At 46.7% G+C, this 22,022-nt stretch overlaps 1 protein-coding gene across 4 annotated transcripts in view; it reads right to left on the bottom strand.

Annotated features, from left to right (window-relative positions):
* The window catches only part of LOC149873412 (uncharacterized), a 67,260-nt gene that overhangs the window by 40,338 nt on the left and 4,900 nt on the right, over positions 1-22,022 (bottom strand). The window contains exon 3 of one of the 4 annotated variants that reach the window (XM_090044326.1): positions 21,096-21,192. The exons of the other annotated variants lie outside the window; for them this stretch is intronic. Coding sequence (XP_089900452.1) covers positions 21,096-21,192 — 97 coding nt within the window. The remainder of the gene's footprint in view (positions 1-21,095; positions 21,193-22,022) is intronic. 4 annotated transcript variants of the gene reach the window in all.

Here is a 22,022-nt window from a genome sequence, read left to right as displayed (position 1 = left end):
TCACCTCTTGGCCAAACTGGCCAGTTGTGGCCTTGGCTCCACCACGATCCGCTGGCTGGGAAATTGGCTTTGTGGTCGGACCCAGAGGGGTTGTGATTGATGGCAGTCACTCATCATGGTGCCCTGTGACCAGTGGGGTCCCTCAAGGCTCTGTCCTGGGACCCATCCTGTTCAACATCTTCATTAATGATGTGGACATTGGAGTCAGGAGTGGACTGGCCAAGTTCGCCGATGACACCAAAGTTTGGGGCAAAGCATCCACGCCAGAAGATAGGCGGGTGATCCAGGCTGACCTGGACAAGCTCAGCAAATGGGCAGACAAGAACCTCATGGTGTTTAACACCGAAAAATGCAAGGTTCTCCACCTTGGGAGGAAAAACCTGCAGCACCCTTATAGGCTCGGCAGTGCTATGTTGGTTAGCACTACAGAAGAAAAAGACTTGGGGGTCATCATTGACCACAAGATGAACATGAGCCTGCAATGCGATGCTGCGGCTAGTAAAGCGACCAAAATGCTGGCGTGCATCCATAGATGCTTCTAAATCCTGGGACGTCATTCTCCCCTTGTACTCGGCCTTGGTGAGGCCGCAGCTGGAGTACTGCGTCCAGTTTTGGGCTCCACAATTCAAAAAGGATGTGGAGAAGCTTGAGAGAGTCCAGAGGAGAGCCATGCGCATGATCAGAGGTCAGGAAAACAGATCTTACGATGACAGGCTGAGAGCCATGGGACTCTTTAGCCTGGAAAAGCGCAGGCTCAGGGGTGATCTGATGGCCACCTATAAGTTTATCAGGGGTGACCATCAGGATCTGGGGGAACGTCTGTTCACCAGAGCGTCCCAAGGGATGACGAGGTCGAACGGTCACAAACTCCTGCAAGACCGTTTCAGGCTGGACATAAGGAAGAATTTCTTTCCTGTCCGAGCCCCCAAGGTCTGGAACAGTCTGCCAGCGGAGGTGGTTCAAGCACCTACATTGAACACCTTCAAGAGTAAATTGGATGCTTATCTTGCTGGGATCCTATGACCCCAGCTGACTTCCTGCCCTTTGGGCAGGGGGCTGGACTCGATGATCTCCCGAGGTCCCTTCCAGCCCTAATATCTATGAAATCTATGAAATATGAAATCCTCTTCTGGAGACTAAATAAGCCCAGTTTCCTCACCCTGTCCTCAGAAGTCATGTCCCTCAGCCCCCTCACCATTTTTGTTACCCTCCTCTGGACTCTCTCTAATTTCTCCACATCCTTTCTGTAGTGAAGGGCCCAAAACTGAACATAGTGCTCCAGATGTGGCCTCACTGGTGCTGAATAGAGGGGAAAAATCACTTCTCTTCACCTACTGGCAATACACCAAGTGTAAAAATACATTATGTTGCATGTGATCAAACCATCAGGAGTTAACTATGTAGGGAGGCTCCTATTGGTCTGGAAAACAAGTAACTGAGGCTCCAACAAGGGAGGAGAGGCCTGAGTGGTTTGGTGTTGTTTTGGGGGCAGTGTACCCCACCTAAGTGATGACCCATAACATCTGCAAAGTCTGGGCGTGGCTGTAGGGGAAGTCAGAGGCCACCAATAGCCCTTAAGGTGACAGGTGACCTGGAGGCACAGACAGGCCAGGAGGGCCCATCTCACCAGAGGGCAGGATGGTGAACAGCAGGTTTTGGGGAGAACCCACTGACAGCAAATAGATTTGGGCTCATTCTGGGACCCCGGACATTCTCTCTTTCTCCCAATAAGGAAACACCAGCAAGGCAGTACAGATGAGAGGGCAGAAGAGGAGGGGAGGTACCCAGAGAGCTGGAGCAGGGCAAGAATCATAAGGCCACCAAGGGATGTCATGATCACCCCTGGGACCCAGTCCTGCTATGGGAAGCATAGTGTTAGTATTGTAAATCCTCACTGAAATTAGTCTTGTCAATAGGACAGGAAAAGGTCTTAAAGTGCATTTTGGAAACCAAGGTTAAAAATAATGAAGCAAATGTCTTTTGTTTTAATTAGATAGTATAAGTGAGGTGAATTCTTCTAAAGAGAGTTGATCTGGGGACTCCGCTTTGATCATGAGACCATTAAAGTAAATTACACAGAAACAAAGAAATTCTAACTTCCAAGAAAACCTCTTACAGCATCAAACAAAGGATCTCCTCTGATGCTGAAGATATTCTGCACTCAATTAAAGGAGGTCTAAAGTGATATTGGAATGAGTCAGGAGTTTTCAAAGTAATTGGCAAGCCTCAGCTCAGAAAGAACAGCTGAGAATATAAGCAGGCTGAGAGGATTAGCCATAGTCATTAGAGAAGAAGTATGGCATTAGGGTCTATTTTCTAAACACTAGTGCTTTTCCTGACAAATGTTGTCAAGGATACTGTTCTCAACCAAACTGATGAGATGACTTGTGTTTTTATTTTTTAATAGAAGAAGTTTCCAAGTAAAGTAAGAGAGGCTCTCTGAAGCTGACAGTTTGATGTCCAGGTCAAAAACTAAAAAGGAAATACTATTATAGAGCATCCAGTTTTGCATTCACTTTGTATCTTGTGTCATTGCTTACTCCAGTGCAAAGTTTGTATAAAATATTACCAAATAATATATACCAATTTTAAGTCCTATTTGGATTTGCTTTGCACTTGTATTTGCTTTAAAGTATGGAGCAATACTGAATAGAGCCCACACTAACCTAAAACTCAGACGACAGAAATAACCATACTGACAAACCTAATGTCAAGTAGTTGTCTTCATCATACTCCCATCTATGGTCAATTATCTCATTAATTGCCGTTAAAGTGGCAGGCACTACCAGCGCCCTGCCACAATTTGGAAGAGTATTTATGATAATTTGAATCCAAAATATTATTTAACTAGAACTATGAACAAAATTTAAACTTTTTTTAGAATTTGAAAATGTGAATTAACAATTTGCTAAGTCTGTAGTTCACACTGTTTCAAACTAAAAAAAAATATTGCATTCCTCACAAAGCAGCAGTGATGTACTGTGGTGCACACAAGCAAATCACTTACAACCTTTGCATTGTTTCTGGGTTTTGCAGTCATCTGTCCTTGGACAAAAAACACAATGTTGACTCATGCTTGCAGAAGGTTCTACTGGGGTGTGTTGTGGCAATTTGTAATTTAGGACAGTCATACCAGACTTGACAGACTTAAATTACGTGTATCCATCATTCTTTGTTTTATCTGTCAATCAACTGTTCTCCAAGCTCCTGCAAAAAAAAGTGGCCTCTTCTTAAATGTGATCTTTGCTTCCAGTTTGCATTGTGGCCTAGCCAAATGATGAGCCTGGCAATGGCAGCCACATCCAGCATATTGAAAAATAGCATCATTGACCACCTGTTGATTTTTCGACTGCAGGTGTTCATATGGATTAAGTGGTCAAGGTTATCCACCCCACCCTTGTTTTTATTGTAGTCATGGATGATGTCCAGCTTTCTTTGCTCTCTACCCACTGACAGGTCATGGTGCATGCTTGACAGGAACAGCACAACTTTGGACTTCTTTGGAACATAGGAAACTAGGGTGAGTTCTCCATCAAAAGCAAAAGCAGAGTGGAGGATGGCCATCCATTAGTTACCATGGATACCTGAAGTGGACATGAATGAGGTGTGACCGAATGCTGTCCTTTCAGAAGCATCCACCCAAAGTGGCCAAACAGGTCTAGGACTCTCATTTATATAGAAATTGCATTGGGGTAACAAGTTACCCAATGCATTAACATGGGCTTGGGGTAAGTTGTTGCCCCATATGGAAAAACACATTCATGCCTGTTGTAACAGCGCTGGGTCCTAGGGATGGCCATGATCTCCTCTAGTGCCCCCAACCATGCCAAGTTGGTGTTAAAGCACCCTCACATCTCGCCCGTTACGTCTTTGATGTCAACTATGTATAAGGGAGGCTGCCTTTTGTCCCCTTGGACACGGTGCTCTGATGTATCTTGGTCCCTGTGCTGTTTTGGGTAACTCAGTGCACTCCAGCCTTATGGGCTATGCGTGGCTCCAACCACCCCTGTACCACGCCCCAAGCCTCGCAGATGTACTGGACGTTGTTTGGTCGATTTCACTCTCTGCACCGCACTGGCACTCTTTGGCTTGTCTCGCGGCCTGCGCCTCACCGCCGCTTTCTGACTTGTCCCCTTTTTCTCTGGGGCTTCTCCCGCTGCCCCCTCTCTGGGGCTACTGTCTGGCCCCAAATCTCCTCAGGGTCTTGAACCCGCTGCAGGGCTCAGGTGGCCTGAGCCTTACCTGGCTTCCAATTCTTTGCTCCCCTTTTCAGGGCTGGGGTCAGTGCACCCCCCGAATGCTGCGCCCTCTCTGGCGCCGGGGTCCCCACACTACCATGGAGCCCCTATGAGGCCTCCTTTATCCCCTAATAGCTTCACTCAGTCCTCCCGTGTTACCACAACAACAAAACAACAACACAAGCCCCTGGATTATAATATAAAACTCAGCCGCTTGGCTAATCTCCTTTGAGTCGCCCTCCGTGGGTGCTCCATCCTTCATTAGTACAAGCAACTGTTTGCATTTAGGCCTTTCTCTTTTGCTTAGTCAGGCAGTACTCCTTCTCTCTGGCTGCCAGCTGACAGAGCACTCTTGGCCTCCAGTCTGTGCTTTATAGTAGTCAGCTCTGCCCATTCCGGTCAGCTGACTCACTAGGTGTGGGCCCTTAGCTCCTCCTGGTTGCCCCTAGCAACCAGCACTTGAGCCAATACTTCTGCTTTTCAAGTAGCAGGCACCTTAGTGCCCTGCTACACCTGTGATAACATGTTATCCTGGGCAGTTTTTCACCAACAGAGAGCAAACCATTCATGTAAGCTGGCTGTTCATTGGGGATATTGTGTACTGCAGTGCCAGTGACAATGTCCTAAAAAGAACATTTTTTAGAATGAATTAACTTTAAGATATTGCACAACATATGCATCTGGGGTTGGAAATTACCCCATGGGAACGTATGAAGGTTAAGTTTGTAAAGGAAAGCCCATGAGTAATCGGTAACTACAAATCTGCTCCTGCTTCCCTGCATGTGTAGACACTTGGCTGGGAACATAAACTACTCCTGGATCTTTTGCACATGTAGACATATCCACAGAGTGGTTTCAGCATACCTCTGTGCAGCATTCCATGGCGATATGCTTTGGGGGGTGTTAGTCATGCTTGAACCAAATTCCCACTGAAGTCTGTGGAAGTTGACCTGGCCCTTCAGTGAATCACTGTAGTTCTGATTTGCTGATTGTTTGCTAAAAAAAATAGATTTACTCCAGTTATTGCATCACTGGGTGCTTAAACTGAGTAAGGACTCTCATTTTGGGACATATAAGCAGACTGAATAGATTTTCATATATTTCATACACATTAGGGCTGGAAGGAACCTTGAAGATCATCAAGTCCAGCCCTCTGCCCCAGGGGCAGGAAGTCAGCTAGGGTCAAAGGATCCCAGCAAGATAAGCATCCAAACGTTTCTTGAATGAGTTCAGAGTATGTGCTTGCACCACTCTTGGAGGGAGTCTATTTCACGTCTTGGGGGGCTTGGACAGTAAAGAATTTTTTTTGTATGTCCAGCCTAAAATGGGCTTGGAGGAGTTTATGACCGTTGTTCCTTGTTGTTCCTTGGGACGCTCTGGTGAACAGATGTTCTCCCAGGTCCTGATATATACCCCTTATGTACTTATAAGCAGCCACCAGGTCCCCCCTGAGCCTGTGCTTTTCCAGACTGGATCTCAGTCTCTTTTCATATGGCCTATTCTCCCACTCGCTGAACAAGCGTGTGGCTCTCCTCTGGACTCTTTCAAGCTTCTCAATGTCCTTCTTGAATTGTGGAGCCCAGAATTGGATGCAGTACTCCAGCTGAGGCCTCACTGAGGCCGAGTACAGGGGGAGGATGACACCCTGAGATTTACTTGAGAAGCATCTATAGATGCCAGCCAGGGTTTTGTTTGCTTTACCAGCTGCAACATTGCATTGGTGGCTCATGGTCATCTTGTAGTCAATCATGACCCCCAAGTCTCTTTCAGCAGTGGTGCTAACAAGTGTGGCACTGCCGAACCCATAAGCATGCTGCAGGTTTTTTTCCCTGAGGTGGAATACCTTACATTTACCGGTATTGAACATCATCAGGTTTGTGTCTGCCCATTTATTACGTTTATCCAAGTCAGCCTGGATCACTAGCCTCTCCTCAGGTATGGATGATATGCCCCAAAGTTTAGTGTCATCAGCGAACTTAGCCAGTGCGCTTCTGACACTAATGTCCACATCGTTGATAAAGATGTTAAAGAGAACCAGTCCAAGGACAGAGCCTTGGGGGATGCCACTGGTCATGGAACACCTTCATGATTTCCTGCCATCAACCACTACTCTCTGGAGCCAACCTCGGAGCCAATTTCCCAGGCATTGAACTGTGGTGTAGCCGAAGCTGCAGTTGACCAATTTTTCCATGAGGAGGTCAGGAAACACCAGATCAAAGGCTTTTTTAAAGTCCAGTTTTATGATGTCAATCTCTTCTCCCTTGTCCAGGTCATACATCACCTCGTCATAGAAGGTGATGAGATTGGTCAGGCAAGACCTACTCACGACAAACCCAAATCTCTTAGGGTGCTGCCCTCAGCTAGCTTATCCAGAAGGGTCTCCTTGATAATTTTCTCGAGAATCTTACCAGAGATTGAGGTCAAGCTGATTGGCCTGTAATTCCAGGGATCTACTTTCTGCCCTTTCTTAAAGATAGGCACCACATTGATATTTACTGTAACTTAATTTCGGTCAGTACATTTTAATATAAACTGTTTCTGTTTAGTTCATTAGCACCAAATCCTGTAGAAATGACATCCCTGATACAGCAAAACACATAGGTATTTACTTATTTCTTAGGACATATTTAAATAATTTGGTTTATTGCAACCTATTAAAGAAGGTGGATCTTTATGCAGAAAGAGAGAAATAAGATACAGAGTAGCTTTCTTTATCACATTTCTGCTTAATTCTAATAAAGCTGGTCAGTGATAAAAGTGGAGACTCATGGATGATCAGCAACATCATAACTTTCTTAGGAACCAGTGGTAAAATCTAGATAACTTTACCACAATAACCTGGCTTTGAGTGTGAGAGTGGAACGGTGTAAATGTGAATGCTGCAGCCCATCTGGTTATAAATGGGAAGTACTATAAAAAAAGTGCTTAAGAGTCATCAAATGGAAAAGCAGACTGTTATGGGTGAACATTTCATTTCCATTCCATGCTGCATGGGAAATGCTCTTCAGCTACACAAAGCAGATAAAAAATTATTGGCATTGTCTGTGGTATCTAGTCAAGTACTTGAGTAAAATAAAGATAGATGGTGAAGGATTAAGTCTAATCCTTCACCCTACTACAACCTTTGCAGACCACTCTACTACATTGATTCTAACTAAAGCTTTACCAGCTTAACTTCCCCATCCACAGTTCACAGTGACATATCACCTGCTAGAGATAAGCAAATTATCATTCATTTGGAATGATTTGGACATCAGAAACAAAGCTGTTTTTTCTATCACATTCAGATTCTCAGCTGCACAGTGACACATTTCAGCAACATTAGAACAGTAGAACTGCATTATTTGAAACACAAAATGTGCTCTCTATTGTACTTTTGTGACTGAGACTAGAGTATGCACTAGGCTTTGGAAACAGGGGCCTAACAGACCAGGTCTGTGGGCTGGCCAGCAGCTGTCATGGCTATTTTTGTGCTCCCCCTCCCCCAGAAGTGGGTGCCCAAAGCTGCTGCCCAGTCACCCCATCTTAGTTACACTGCTGTTGGGAAGTTGTTAGCAGTTTTGTTCCAAGTGCCAGAGCAGAGCAATTTTGTTGTCACAGAGATGAGGAGAGCAGGAAGTCTGTTACCAACAGTTGCCTTCAGATTTTGAGGGCTTTGCTTGAACAAACAACAGAAATGGGTCAGTTCAGATTAACAGTGCATATTGTTTAGGCTAGGGGTTTTCAACTTTTTTAATAAGTGTAGCCCCAGTTGGCTGGACTGGGGGGCGGGGGCGGGGCAGGTGGTGCATGGTGAGAGGCGGGGTGGGCGGGAAGGTGTGGGACATGACCAGATGCAGCGGGGGGAGAAGGGTAGTGCATGGCTGGATGTGGAGCGGCGGCAGCTGAGGTGATGGGTGTTGGTGGCAGCAACCGTGTGTGAGCTCCCTGCCCCTTTGTGTCCAGCTAGGCAGGTGGTGCCTATGCGGTCCACAGAGGCACTTGCTGCCCTCTCCTGTGTCTGGCCCTTCTCCTGGGAGGCAGCAGCGCGGGGTGGTGGGTGGAGGCATTCTGTCCCTCCCCTCCCACGTGTACCTGGTAAGGCCTTCCCAAGTACCCCCGGCGGTACGCATACCCCTGGTTGACAACCCCTGGTTTAGGCTGTCTTACTGTTGGAGATTTCAAAAAATATTATATTAAAATTGTTCTCCATACTTTGCATATATACACATATCAATATAAAGTGCTGTCAAGCAGGGTCTTAAATATCACAAAGCAGTGCCCCTTTCACATCTTAGACAATCTTAGAATCATAGAAAATTAGGGTTGGAAGGGACTTCAGGAGGTCATCTAGTCTATGCAGGACCAGCCCCAACTAGATCATTCCAGCCAGGGCTTTGTTGAGCCAGGCCTTAAAAGCCTCCCAGGATGCAGCTTCCACCACCTCTCTGGGTAACCCGTTCCAGTGCTTCACCTCCCTCCTACTGAGAAAGTTTTTCCTAATATCCAACCTAAACTTCCCTTGCTGCAATTTGAAACCATTACTCCTTGGTCTATCAATATCTGTATTGTATTGAACATATTGTACATACAATATTTATATATTGTAAAGAAGTCACCAACTTTTTCGTCTAAAATATCTTTGCAAATGTATAAACCCATACCTCTGTTGAATGGAGCCAACCTTGCTGTCTGGATCCTATGATTCCAAAGTGGTTGATACTGCAGTAAAGTGATAACTATGGGGAAGCTAAGGTCCTACAGGTATTTAACCTTTTCTTCCTTGTGTTCTTTCTCTTTTTCATTATGTGTCTATGAACTCTATCTTGTCCTGCTTTCATTGTGCACAATTTCATGTAGATAGCCAGGCAAAGAAAGGAGCTATGCAGCTGTAATCATGCATGAAATATGAGCAATGGGCAGGTGTGCTAATTCTTTATTCACTGTTGCTGGTCACCTGTCACAGTCCTTTTTTTTTTTTTTTTAATTTAAGGCTGAAATTTCCAAACTGATTATAGTTTATGGCTGCCTGACTTGAGATCTGTTGGGCCTGGATATCACAGATGCCTAGCACCTACAGCTCCAACTGAAGTCCATGAGGAGCAGTGGGTGCTAAACACCTTTGAAAATAAGGTCCCCACCATTTCATTTTGGGCACTCAACAGCCAGTGGTCAGTTTTGAAATGTGGGCCTTATTTTATATTAACACTCTGCTTCCCATAATTTCTATTCCTCTCTGTGTTTGCATATTAAGGACATAGGTCCTGGGTATGACTGTAAACTGCATCCAGCTGGAGGGTTTGGTGGCAATGTGGTGGGGCTACTCATGGCAGGATGGCTCCTATAAAATACCACAATGTTGCAACTCCAGAGTAAGACAAGTATAGGGAGCCTGAAAACCCTAGCTCCCACTGCCTTGTGGGTACTCTTTGGGTGGAGAAAGGCCAAGTGAGTTCACCCTGACAGAATACACACCCTTGCTGAGGCATTAAGCAGCCAACAACAGCTCTAGTCTGTTGCTGTCTGGCAGAAGCTACAACCATTGAGGAGCTGAATGTCTGGACTCAGTCTGGCCTTTGCAATAGTAGGTTTAGGGCAGCCTCCACTCCTTCATACTCTTGCCTAGGTGTATGCACTGAAGTTCTTGGAGTGATGGTTGCACAGACCTCTTCCACGTACAACATGATCTAGGATTGACAGCTGCTGACTCCTGTCTTTGCAAACACACCTTAACACATCTCTCTTTTTGAAATTCATTCTTTTCCCATACATCAGTGCTTTGTTCCTGTGTTTCTCATTTTAATAGGTTAAGAACTGGAGACATTAAACATCATGTTCACTTCTTTTTCTACATAATTGCTTTTGACTGTATTTTCAAAACAGCTGAGAAAACAGAAAGTCCAAATATTATTGACAACAGCACCATCTACTGTTCTAAGAAGCATAAAGCCTACACCATCAAGTTTTCCTAGACAGTCATCCAGACATGGATCTGAACTATCTTCTGATCTGAGGTTCCTTAAAACTTTGGAAAAGATTGGGTTTGGATAGGAACTTAGTCCCATTGGGCACCTATACACACACATTGAGGCTGCTCCAACTCGATTAACTGAGTCTGCTGGAGCAAGATAATTACCACCCTCCAGCAGACTCCAGCATCACGTGTATTAGTGTCCCCATGCTGAAAAATGGTGGCAGGGGGCTTTAACTAAAGCTCCTTTAACAAGCCACCATTTTTCAGTGTGGGGACACTGATACATGTGATACTCTGGGTGGTTTAGAGTGGCTCTTAGAGCTGCTTTAATTAAAGCACCCCACTCCCCCATGTCCTGCAGCACGTGTATAAATGCCCACTATTCTTACTTTATAAGAGTGGACATATACAGGAAAGAGAATATGGACATGCGGGAGGGCCACAAATACCATATTTTTGCTTGCAATACGGTATACTCCAAATACTATACCTTGTTTGTTGGGAAGACAGAATGAAGAAAAAAGATTTAACCAGTCATGGCTGAAGTCTATGGTGGGTGCATCTACATGAGACCCTTAACTGCTCAGTAGCCTGGTTTATTGTGCAGTAAGCACATGCGTCTACATGTGCATATGCTTACTGCACAGTAAAACTTGCTAATTGCAAGTAATTTGCTACCTGCATTTGCAAGTAAATTTGCTACCTGTAATTAGTTACTGCACAGTAATGCATGTGTAGACACAACATCAGAGCAAATTTGCTCCCAGGTCAGCCTTGTCATTTGGGGGCCAGCCTGAGGCTGGGAGCTTCTCCTGCCCCAGGGCTGGGCTGCCTTTATGGCAGCTCAAGCCTCAGGCCCTTAAAAGCCTGCAGGCATGCTGAGCCCTGGGGCACGGAAGCAGGGAATCTGAGGGCACTCAAGGCCCCTGTGTTCCCCTGGGCAGGCTGCATCCTGTCTACAGGCCCCCTGGCAGCCCCAGCAGGCCCCTCTGCAGGCCACAGCTGGAAGCCTGCCCACACCTAAGCACTGCTGCCTGGAACCGCAGTTCCACACGGCTGCAGGTGAGAGCAGAACCAGGAGAGGATGAAGTCATGGAAGCCAAGAGAAGAAAAGATTTCAAGAAGAGCAGGAAAATGATGATGATGTCAAAAATTTTAAAAAGTCAACACATATTTTATTAAGAAGAGAAACTTTGGAAAGAGAAAAAAACATTGTGAAGTGTAAAGGGTAAAAGCTAAAGAGGGTCTAGATCAGGGGTCGGCAAAATATGGCCTGCAGGCTGTATCCAGCCTACCAATTGATCCTATCCAGCCCACCAGCCAGTTGAGAGCCTGAGGAGAGCTGTATCCTGTGCCACTCTGCTCTGCTGCAACCAGGGACAGGTCAGGGAATGCAGTGCATAGACTCCTCTGTCCTCACCTCGTGCATCCATCCCATCACTCCCAATCCAGCTTCCTGGTGGTGCTTTGGCTGAGCAGTCCAGGCACCATGGCTGCCAGCAGCCAGGCCCGCATGGGACAGGGAACAATGCAGTGCATTGAGTAGCCATCCTGTCCACCATGATGAGCCACTGCCCTTGCAGTGCTGCTAAGAAGTGAGTCCATGCTGGTTGTGGGTAGGGCTTGGCCCAGGGCAGCTGCCCCTGACACTCCTGGTATGGTGCAGCTGCAGCAGCAGCTCAACATGGCAGGCAGTTGGGTGGGCAGGATAGCTAGCCGGTGCACTGCATTGCACCCTATCCTGTGCAGGCCTGGTTGTTGGCAGCTGTGGTGCCAGAACTGCCGTGCCAGGATAGTGCAAACAGCAAGCCAGGCAGGGGGGCAGAGGAGTGGAAGAGTCTCTGCCTGGCTCTGGATGTGGCACAGCAGAGTGGTGTGGGGCACAATGCTCCCTCTTTTGGCTCCTGGCAGTGGCCAGTGGGATGGATAGGATCAATTGTCATCTCCCTGAACCCATTCTTCTCCTCCCCTGCCACTGGCCCTCAACAGCTCACCAAAATTCATCCAGTAGCGCTCCAGGCCAAATAACTGCCCACCCCTTGTCTGGATGGAGCTAGAAAAGAAGTTCACAAGGCGCTTGTGACCAGCACTTCCACTGAGCTTAGAAAGGCAGAAGGGTGATGAGGTGATAACTGGGGCATGGGTAAGATGTGAAAGAATACAGTATGTGTATGTTGTGAGAAGAGAAACAGCTGAATGAGGAGTTAAGAAGAAAAGAGGGTCTGACAGTGGGCATGAGGGAGATTCAGAGATGGGACAAGATGGAGCCAAGTAGCAAAAATTGTATAAATAGTCTGACTTTCTCTACTACATCATCATTATCTTCTCGTTGCCATGTTCCTTTTCAAGTAATGCTGCTTTCCTCACTTAATTTAATCCCACACCTGCAAACTAGCTGCTGCTTTGCTGTACCTGCCTCACTCTCTGAAATACTCCTTTCTTTCTTCCAGTGTCCCAGCCCAGTGCTCTGAGGACACAGGATGGGCTATTGTCTCTCTCAGACTCCTAATAGGCTATGGACAGCCTTGAACTCTCACCCTTCCAGAGGCACTTTATACCAAGAGCACCCAAGCATACAATCTGAGCTCCCTGCTACTTTTGTGGTATATTTCCCAAGGTGTCCTGGCCATCACCAAATTAAAAAGAAAAGAAAAGGCTGTATTTTGACCAGCTGCAGCTATCTAATCCTTATAGACACACCTTGGGCTCAGATTGAAGCATGGGCTGGAATAGGGGGGGCTTGGTAATCTTCTGGATTTAGCTACGAAATTCCCCAAACATAGACACTAAAGAAAATAGTGGAAGGCTGGCCTCTTAAACTGTGGCATGGGGGATATGTCTGGGTTGGGAGTAGCATGATAGAAACAGGAAGGAGTTAAGTGAAATCATGGGCAGCCAGGGATAGGTTATAATTTAGGCAGCCCTCCAGGATTGTCTAAATTATACTGAAGTCTACTCGGATCCCTGGAGCAGAGAGGCTAGGTACAGACATTCAAAAAGCCTGAGGCAGAATCGATCAAACCTACACAGGTTTCTCTAAGCTACGTAGATTGGGCCGAGAGTGAATGAAACATGTTTGACCTTTGGTACGGGGGGCATGCAGATATCTGCACTGGCTGAGGCCAAAAGGTGGTGGCCACTCCCACACATCTCCCAGTGCAGCCTCTCCCCTAGCCCACCCTCTTCCCAGCTGACTGTCAGTGGCAGCTGGGGAGACACCCTCCACAGCTGTGCTTGCTTATGTCTAGGGGTGATGGGTCCAGGCCTGTGTAGCAGGGGCTTCCTGGGATATTACACTCAGCCTATGTGAGGAGCAGAGAGGGCCTGTGGAGAAAACTTACCAGAGTTGGAGGAAAGGCAGTGGGATGCTGTGCCAGCAGCTGATCATGGCAAAAGTGAAAATGCAGCGGCTGGAGCCTCCGCAGGCGAAGATCAAAGGGAAAATCCTCAGTGGAGCTGGGAGGAGCTGGGAATGGCTCCCATGTCTGCCTGGGCGTGCTTTATAAAAGCCTGCCGGGGGCAAATGGCTGGGCAGGTGCCCGGCACCAAGATAAAAGGCCCAGCAGGAAGGAAACTGGGGGGATGGGAAGCAGTGTCCCCAACCAGTTCAGAGGAGCTAGAACACCTGGGCGATCCTAATGAGGGGACATGGTGGCTCCCATGGAAGGGGAGTATGACGGGGACACTGGGCCAACGAGGGCCCAAGGAGTCACTCATGGGGCCAGCATGGACGGAGGTTGGTGGCAGCAGTGACTGGGACACCGGCAGAGACAACAGGGATGGAACCCTGATGCGGATGATAGACATCAGGTACTGGACCTGGGGAGGAAGCAACGCAGCAAGGGGGGTTAAAGCCTGGATGGAGTCAGATGCCGCATAAGCTGAGAGCAAAGAGGGGCCGCGGGGGATACTTGGTACAAATACCAACAGTAGCTAACAACCGCAGCCCCTAAGGGACCGAGTGCCAGGGGGGGCCAGAATATTGGCTCTGACAGACAACATCATGGTTGGTTCTAGGTGGGGTGTAGGGGAGGTGGAGCCCTGAGCAGTAATATCATGAGGACGACTGAGGGAAAGTACCAGGGGAGGCAGGACCAGACATCGTCTTCCCGATAGAAAACTACTTATCATCAAAGACGTGGTAGGCGAGACCCCTGGGAAACTGACCTGAGGCCACTTCCAATAGCCTGGCCATGCAGCCCAAGAAGCCACGGTGAGGTCTGAGAAGAACCCAAACACGTGACGCTTGGGGGATAGGCACGGAAGATTACAGGGCCAATTTCATGTTTATGCCCTGTGTGACAGGATACAAATTTGGTAGGGCTATATATTCCTCTCAGTTCACCTATGACTGTTAATGGAAGGATCAAGGGTAGAACTTGCCTTTTATGCAGAGACAAAACCTTTAGTTACTTATTTAGTACCTGTCTGTTACAGTTAGCATCAGTCAGTGGAAAAATGCGCTCTTTAGGATCTCTGCTATTTCTGTCTTTGTTCCTTTTTATTCTATGCCTTTCTTTCTGTTTCTTGTCTTTTACTTTGTTTTTGTGTCCCTTGTCATTATCTCCCCTCCAACAGCTCCCAATCCCCAGCTCCCCCTGCACTTCCATTCTATCTGACAAAAGGATCAGCAGTAAAATAATTAACAATCAAATGCTGACATTTAATGTGCCATAATTGGGCTTTATTGCTGATACTCCAGTGTGATAAAAACATAGGCTAGATATATTCAGGCATTAATAGAGAAGATAAGAGAAGAGGAAAGCATTTGGCATTTTTCTATCAGGTTGATTTTGTATTCCTTATTGTGCAGACTTTGCAGGATTTTTTTAGTTCAGTCCAAAGTAATATAGGAAGGGAAGAACGGAAGTACATCATCAAAAGGAAATTTTTCACTAGAGCTTTTTCATAATTGAGACCTATAACCTGTAAAGAAAACATCCAGGTATACCGCACACTGTATTTAAGAAGTGAAAGAACTGAGAAACCAAGACTAGATAACTGAGGTCACAAGTTAAAAGAAGAACAAACTAGATTTACTGAGGCATAAAAGCACTTTTAATTTCAAACACCTAACCTAGCACTGCTCAACTGGTAAATATTCTTGTTATGTAACACAGCAATTCACAACCCTTTCCACCTTATGTCTCACCAACCATTGGTTCCAAAAACCCTGGTCCCACCATGATAAATGATGAGCTGGGGGCAGGAGGGAGGTCCCCAGTGGCCAGTTGACAAGCACACGGTAGCAGAAGTGCCGGTGGCAAACCCAGAATTGCTGGCAGCGAGTCCACCACTTCTCCGCATCCCATATAGATGGCTTTCATGTCCCACCAGTTGAGAAACACTGATGTAACAGAAAGAAATGAGTTTGTTCATTCTGTAGCCATTAAATAAATGTATCAGTTTGAATAGATCTTGTCTCTTCCTTCAGGCTTCCTGTAGGTTGCCATGTGGCCACCGCATACAAATGAACATTTAAGATTGCCTACAGGAAGTATTTCAGATCACGTTAATTAACTAGGTTTTAAAAAATGCCTTCTTTTTTATTGTCTAGGACTAATGAATATCAGTTCAAGTAATGGACTCCAAATGTATCATCTACTAGTATACTATGCATCCAGGATCCTGTCCCTAGCCTTTCCTTTTATAGAGTCAAGTTTCTCATTCTCTACTGCCTTCTCTCGTTTTAAATCAGCTACCTTCAGTGTAGAGGTACAGATCTGATAGTTTACCCTTTCCTCCAATGTCGCTGCTTGATATTTGGTTTTGATTTGTCTGGATAATGCCTGATATTAGCTCCTGCTCCATATTTTTTAGCTGCTCTTCCTTCTCTCATAAAAGAGTCAGACATACCTTGAAGAAGAATCCAGGACAAGGAGTTATTAAGGGCCTTGTTACACGTTACACTTTGCACTTAAAATGTGAGTGTCTATGCATTCAAGTAGGAAAACATGCTCCTAGCATAACAAAGTTATGCCTTTTCAGGTGAGGGGGATCTCTGGATTGTGTTATATAAAATATCTTGCACTAAGAACAGTCTGCTCCATGGTGCCAATACGAACACTTTGCAGTCCTTCAACAGCCTAGGATACACCACTTTCAGTCTCCACACTCTATGAATAATCTATCCCTCCCCCCAAACTCTATTGCTCAGAGGGTGGTATCATCTCCAAGCTGACAACCCACCCATGCCCAAGGGTTGTGATCCCAGCCTACAGGCCGCCATCCCAAATACTCACTTTTGCTCAACTACTCTGGTGCAAACAGTGATCAGTGATCACCTAGCTTCATGATCTAAGCTGAGACGCAGAATGTCTGCCTTGGATGTTATCAGTCAGACCTCAAACTGAATTTGTGGATAGATGCTAGATCTCACTGCAATCTGGGATGAGAAGAGAACTATTGCCGCCATTGCCAATGGCACAAAGGGCAACCAATTGAACCAGGCAATCTATGAGCATATCACAACCCAGGTGGTGGCTCAGGTAACCAGCAGATCTACTTGCAAATCTGCACTATAATCAAGTGCCTAAAGTCACAATATCTTCAGGGCAAGGATGCCAACAGTCTTGGGCATAGTGAGCCTCCTACCACAAGAAGCTATCAGTGGTCATCAAGGAGAACCACACCATTGCTCTCCACCACACTGTGCTCCTTACATTTGCAGGTGCAGCATGATGATGATGATGATGACAATTACAACAACAATAAAAATGATGGTGGAGTCACCCCTCTGGTGCCTGCTACTAAAATGGCCATAGAGGAGCATGGGGATGCCTGCCTCATGGACTTGTTCCCTAGCCAAGTCTTGATCCTGACCCAAATCCTAGCCCAAACCCAGAACCAGGGGGTCAGTCTACACATGCAAATAATCTGGGAGCAGTTTACTTTAGAGTAAATTAGTGAAGAGTAAACTCTCCCAGGTATGTGTCTACATGTGCAGAGACACGGGAGCAGATTTGCTGCTCCTAGCAGCAGACAGCTTCTGCTCCCTGAGGCCCTGCATGGTAAATGAGGGCCTAGAGAGATAAGGATCATGTTTTCTGGGTCAAAATTCAAAAGGAATCATCTGAGTTAGGCAGGGATCACTTGGGTCTCATCCCAGGACCTAGCACCTTTCAAACTTTCTCTTTCCTGTTCCCGCAGTCCTGGATAGGGCCTCTTTCTCAAAAAGGCCATGTTCCCTGGAGGAGCTCTTTTGGGTGTTAGAGCAGAAGGAGCCAGGATAGTTTCTACACCCCTCCCCTGAGCTACTGGATTTGTTTGCTCCCTACCATGAGAGAAGTCAGTAAGCAGGCCTTCACCTCTTGGGCCTTCTGCTTTCCCCTGGGTTATCTTCAGAAGGCAATGTTGGGAACAGCTTGTTCACCATCCACTTCTGATCATTGCCATCGCTTGTTCTGATGCCAGTGTGATGGCTTGGCTTTTGGCAGCCATGGGAAAGGGGGTGAGCAGGGAATTCCCCTCCCAGCATCCCCTTATTCTTCTACAAGGAGTTCAATTAAAAAGCAGAGTGAAAACCCAATACACCTGCCCCATTCCCTGGCCCAGGCACCTAGGAACAGCTACTTGCAACCCACCCTCTACCTGGGCTGCTCAGCTTGGCAGAGTTCCCCCCTGCATGGGAGAGGTCTAACCCTGGGACACATTTCAGGGCATAAATGTACAAAACCACACAATCAAAGGCCTTTTTTTTTACATGTATCTGAGACCCCACATTCCCACCCTTCTAAGGCACTGTTGGTAAGGCCAGTGGCAGTCCCATACACTCTTGTGTGCCAGGAAGCTCTCTCATCTTTTGAGGTATCATCTTTTGGGATGGCAGCCACCTCCCTCACCATGGGGGTGCAGGGCACAGCCAGGTCAGATGGTAGTCAAAGGTGTTGCCCTCACAGCTTGGGGTTGCTTGGGACATGGTATCATTCTTCAGGAGAGATTTTGCAGACAGGCAGGATGCCTGCTCCATTAGGAAGGACAGGGAAGGTGATCCTAGTGCAAGGTGTGATCAATCACTGCACCAACTGGTAAATAGTCTGCCAGAGCTATAAAGCTGTAATGCAGGTGAAAAAAGTTTTCTAGGGCCTTGTGCATGCTCCACGAAAGCATGCACAAGTGGAGAGCCATCAGAAGAAGCAGTTCCCTTCTGTGCCTCCAGGGTGTGCACTGGCACGAGAGTTCACAGAAGCAGCGAGGCATATCTTGTAGGGATGTGTGAAGCTTCAGTCCCTGATTCGATTTGCCCTGATTCAGTGGCTAAATCTCCAAATATGAATCAAATCAGAGGACCCTTTAATCTCTCTAAATTGAATCAGAACCCTCCAAATCAATTTGGAGAGATTCGGAAAGATTCGGCGATTCGGACACAGAGACAGCTTTAAATGTTTTTTCCACATACCTCTAGGTAGCAGGGGCTCATGAATGCTGCGATGGTAGGGCAGAGGAGTGCGGGAGTCTCCTCAGTGCGCTCCACAACAGACCTAGAAGTGGACCAGAAGCACTTCCAGTCCACTTCTGGGTTAGGCAGGGAGCATACTGGTAGGCCCCCCCACATTCCCCCAGCTCAGCAACTGGTGCTTCCTGGGTCTGGGGGGAGGCACCTGGGGTCCCCCTGCAGCTGATCGACGAGCTGGGGGAGGTGCAGGGGGGCTCCCCTGTGTGCTCCCTAGCAGACATGGAAGCGGACTGAAAATACTTCTGGTCCACTTCTGGGCTCACCGCCAACCACATGGAGGGCTCCCCTGCACTCCAGTGGGACTCTCCATACACCCCAGCATCACAGCATTCACAAGACGCGCTGGTACCTCAGGTATGTAGAAAAAACATTTAAAGCTGTGTCTATGTCCGAATTGTTGATTCTCCAAATCAGCATCGAATCTTCAGATTTGGATTTGGCTGAATCAAATCAGGGACAGTGATCCGAATCAATGAATGGAATAGGGCCCACTTCACACCCCCCCTAACATCTTGTGGGGTCACCATCTGCATGGTTAAAGAAGTGGGCTCTGCCCTGATGTGATCCACTTACCAAGGAGAAACCAGGCAGAGAAGAAGTATCTTGAGACAGGGACAGAAGAGACAAGTTATTAGGTGGGGGAGTTTCCTAGCTGGTGTCCCCCCTTGTCTGTGGGAAGGGAAGAGAAGAGAAGGTAGCTGAGAGTCGGTAGCTGATAGGGCAGTTACCATGAAAATGAGCAGGCAGAGCAAGGCAGGTTTTTCCTCATACCAAGAAGTTTGCAGCAACAATTTCAAGGTCTGTGCCAGTGCACGCCTGTCAGAGAAAGCATGCTTTCATGCCATAGCATTTCCAAAGATCACACCCCCTCAGCACTACGGAAACCATAAGGACCTGGGTTTCACTCAAAACAACCAACCCCATAGCGTACTTTGTGCAAACTGTGCTAACTACAGTTGGGCTATCTCAGGTCTAGTTGAAGAAAGAAAGTTGGCATAGTTATGAAATGAGTTCCTTGTATGCTTCCTGTTCAGTCTTCTGTGCCTTAGTTTCCCCCCCAAGCCAGCCCTCACTGTCCCCCAATGTGGGACTCCCTGCCTCAGTTCCCCCCACACCCTCCACCAGCCCTCACAACCCTTCTGTGCCTCTGTTTCCCAGTCCTGGCCCCCCAACAAATCACTTGCAACAGGGAATGTCAAACCCAGGGGCAAATCCAGGGAGGAGGCAGTGGTTTAGCTGCATCTACTTTTTGATCTCTGTTCCACTCAAAATTTAAAACCAACTGCTGGGAGGGTCAGCAGCACTTCTATTCAGGCAGTGGTGAGAGAGACAACAGACTTCAGGGCTTATTATCATCCCCCTGATTTCTGCTATCATCCCCCTGATTATCCACTCTACAGGCATTAACAAATCTCTCTCCTTTTTAATGGTCTTAATAGCCCACTGTTTAAACTAGCCTTTCTTTTCCAATGTAGCTGTCTATTAGCCATTCCTGGTAATTTATGTCTTCTTTTTCACAGCCCTGCCAAAAACCTTAATTCAGGTATGGCAATATTAACTCAGGTGTAGAAAAGACTGACATTGAAGTACTGAAGGCACTGTTAAGACACTCGAGAACGCTAGATTTTGTTTCATGAATTTGAATGAGACGCGCACATTTAACAATAATGACTATGGGACTGCTAACAATATCTTTTGATTCTTTTGACTATTTTTTGCCCAGTTTGTTGTGTTTTTAAGCATAATATATAATCTATCAAATCAGTGCACATTCCAATAAAGTTATATTTCTTTTTGCTTTGATCTTAAACTCAATAATATACTGCTAGCCCCTTTGCATGTTAATAAAGCTTCTAGTTTCTCTTTAACTGGAGAAAAATGTATTGTGTTGTATGTACGATGTGCCACACCAGGCATGTATATACATGCATTACTGCGCTTTAATGAATGTGCATTAAATCTAGTACCTCCATTGTGAGGTACTAGGAAAATGTGCATTACCCTGTCTTAATGCACATTAACTAAAGAGAATGGTGTGCCTACGTACAAGTGTGGAGACTGCTCCAACATGCTTGAATTTCAGCATGTCAGAGCAGACTCGATTAATTGATTAAACAATGGGTGGTTGTGGTTGGAGATTCCCTTCTGCGGGGGACGGAAGGAGCCATCTGCTGACCTGACCTGTTGTCTCGGGAAGTCTGCTGCTTGTCCAGAGCCTCGATCCAAGATGTTACAGAGGGATTACTAAGACTCATCTGGCCCTCTGACTACTACCCTATGCTACTCATCCATGTGGGCACCAATGATACTGCCAGGAGACCATGAGCAGATCAAAAGTAACTAAAGGGCTCTGACTTCAAGGGTGAAGCAGTCTGGGGCTCAGGTAGTGTTCTTTTTGATCCTTCAAAGTGTCCAGGCAGGAATGGGTGCATCCTGCAGATCAACATACCTGGCTGCGCAGGTGGTGTTGCCAGCAGGGCTTTGACTTCTTCGACAATGGGATATTGTTCCAAGAAGAAGGATTGCTGGAAAGGGATGGGATCCACCTGACAGAGAGAAGGAAGAGGATCTCTGAAGACAGATCTGAATTACTGAGAAGGGTTTTAAACTAGGTTTGCTGGGGAATGGAGAGATCAAAGCCTTGAGGTAAGTGAGGAATGGGATACCTGGAGGGAGAGCAAGCAGGAGGGGGAAAACAGTGGAAGTGTTTGTTTTTATACTTCCTGAGAGATCAAGGCAATCAACTTGTTACCTCAAGTGCTATACATGAATGCACAGAGCATGGGAAACAAGCAGAAAGAATTGGAAGTCCTTGCGCATTTATAGAACTATGGTGTGACTGGAATAACAGAGACTTAGTGGGATAGCTCACATGACTGGAGCTTGGTCAGGGATGGGTACAAACTGTTCAGGAAGGACAGGCAGTGGAGAAGAGAAGGAGGAATTGCACTTCATGTAAAAGAGCCATATGATTGCTCAGAGTTCCAGTATGAAACTGGAGATAGGCCTGTTGAAAGTCTCTGGGGTTGAGAGTGCACTCAGAGGGGAGTGCACACAGAAGGGAGTGCATCCAGGGTGATGTTGTACAGCAGGGGTAGGCAACCCCCTGCCTGGGTGCCAGAGCATGGCATGTGAAGGCATTTTACTTGGCATGTGCATTTTTGGAGTAGATGATGGGGAAGAGGCTGGGGCTGAGCTACCAGAAGAAGCATCAGGCCCTTCACAGCTCCCCCGCTGTCCACCCCTGGCATGCCCATATCTTATGAGTCAAGGTTGTGGGCGGTTTTGGCATTCTGCCCAAAAATGTTGCCACGCCTGTTGTAGACGGTGTCTGCTATAGACCACCAGACCAGGAAGAAGTGGTGGACGAGATTTT

This window comes from Crocodylus siamensis, chromosome 1, assembly GCF_052110815.1.
Source record: "Crocodylus siamensis isolate JL-2025a chromosome 1, ASM5211081v1, whole genome shotgun sequence".
Taxonomy (NCBI): domain Eukaryota; kingdom Metazoa; phylum Chordata; order Crocodylia; family Crocodylidae; genus Crocodylus; species Crocodylus siamensis.
Note: the sequence above shows the minus strand (reverse complement) of the source record. Positions and strands in the feature narration are given on the sequence as shown.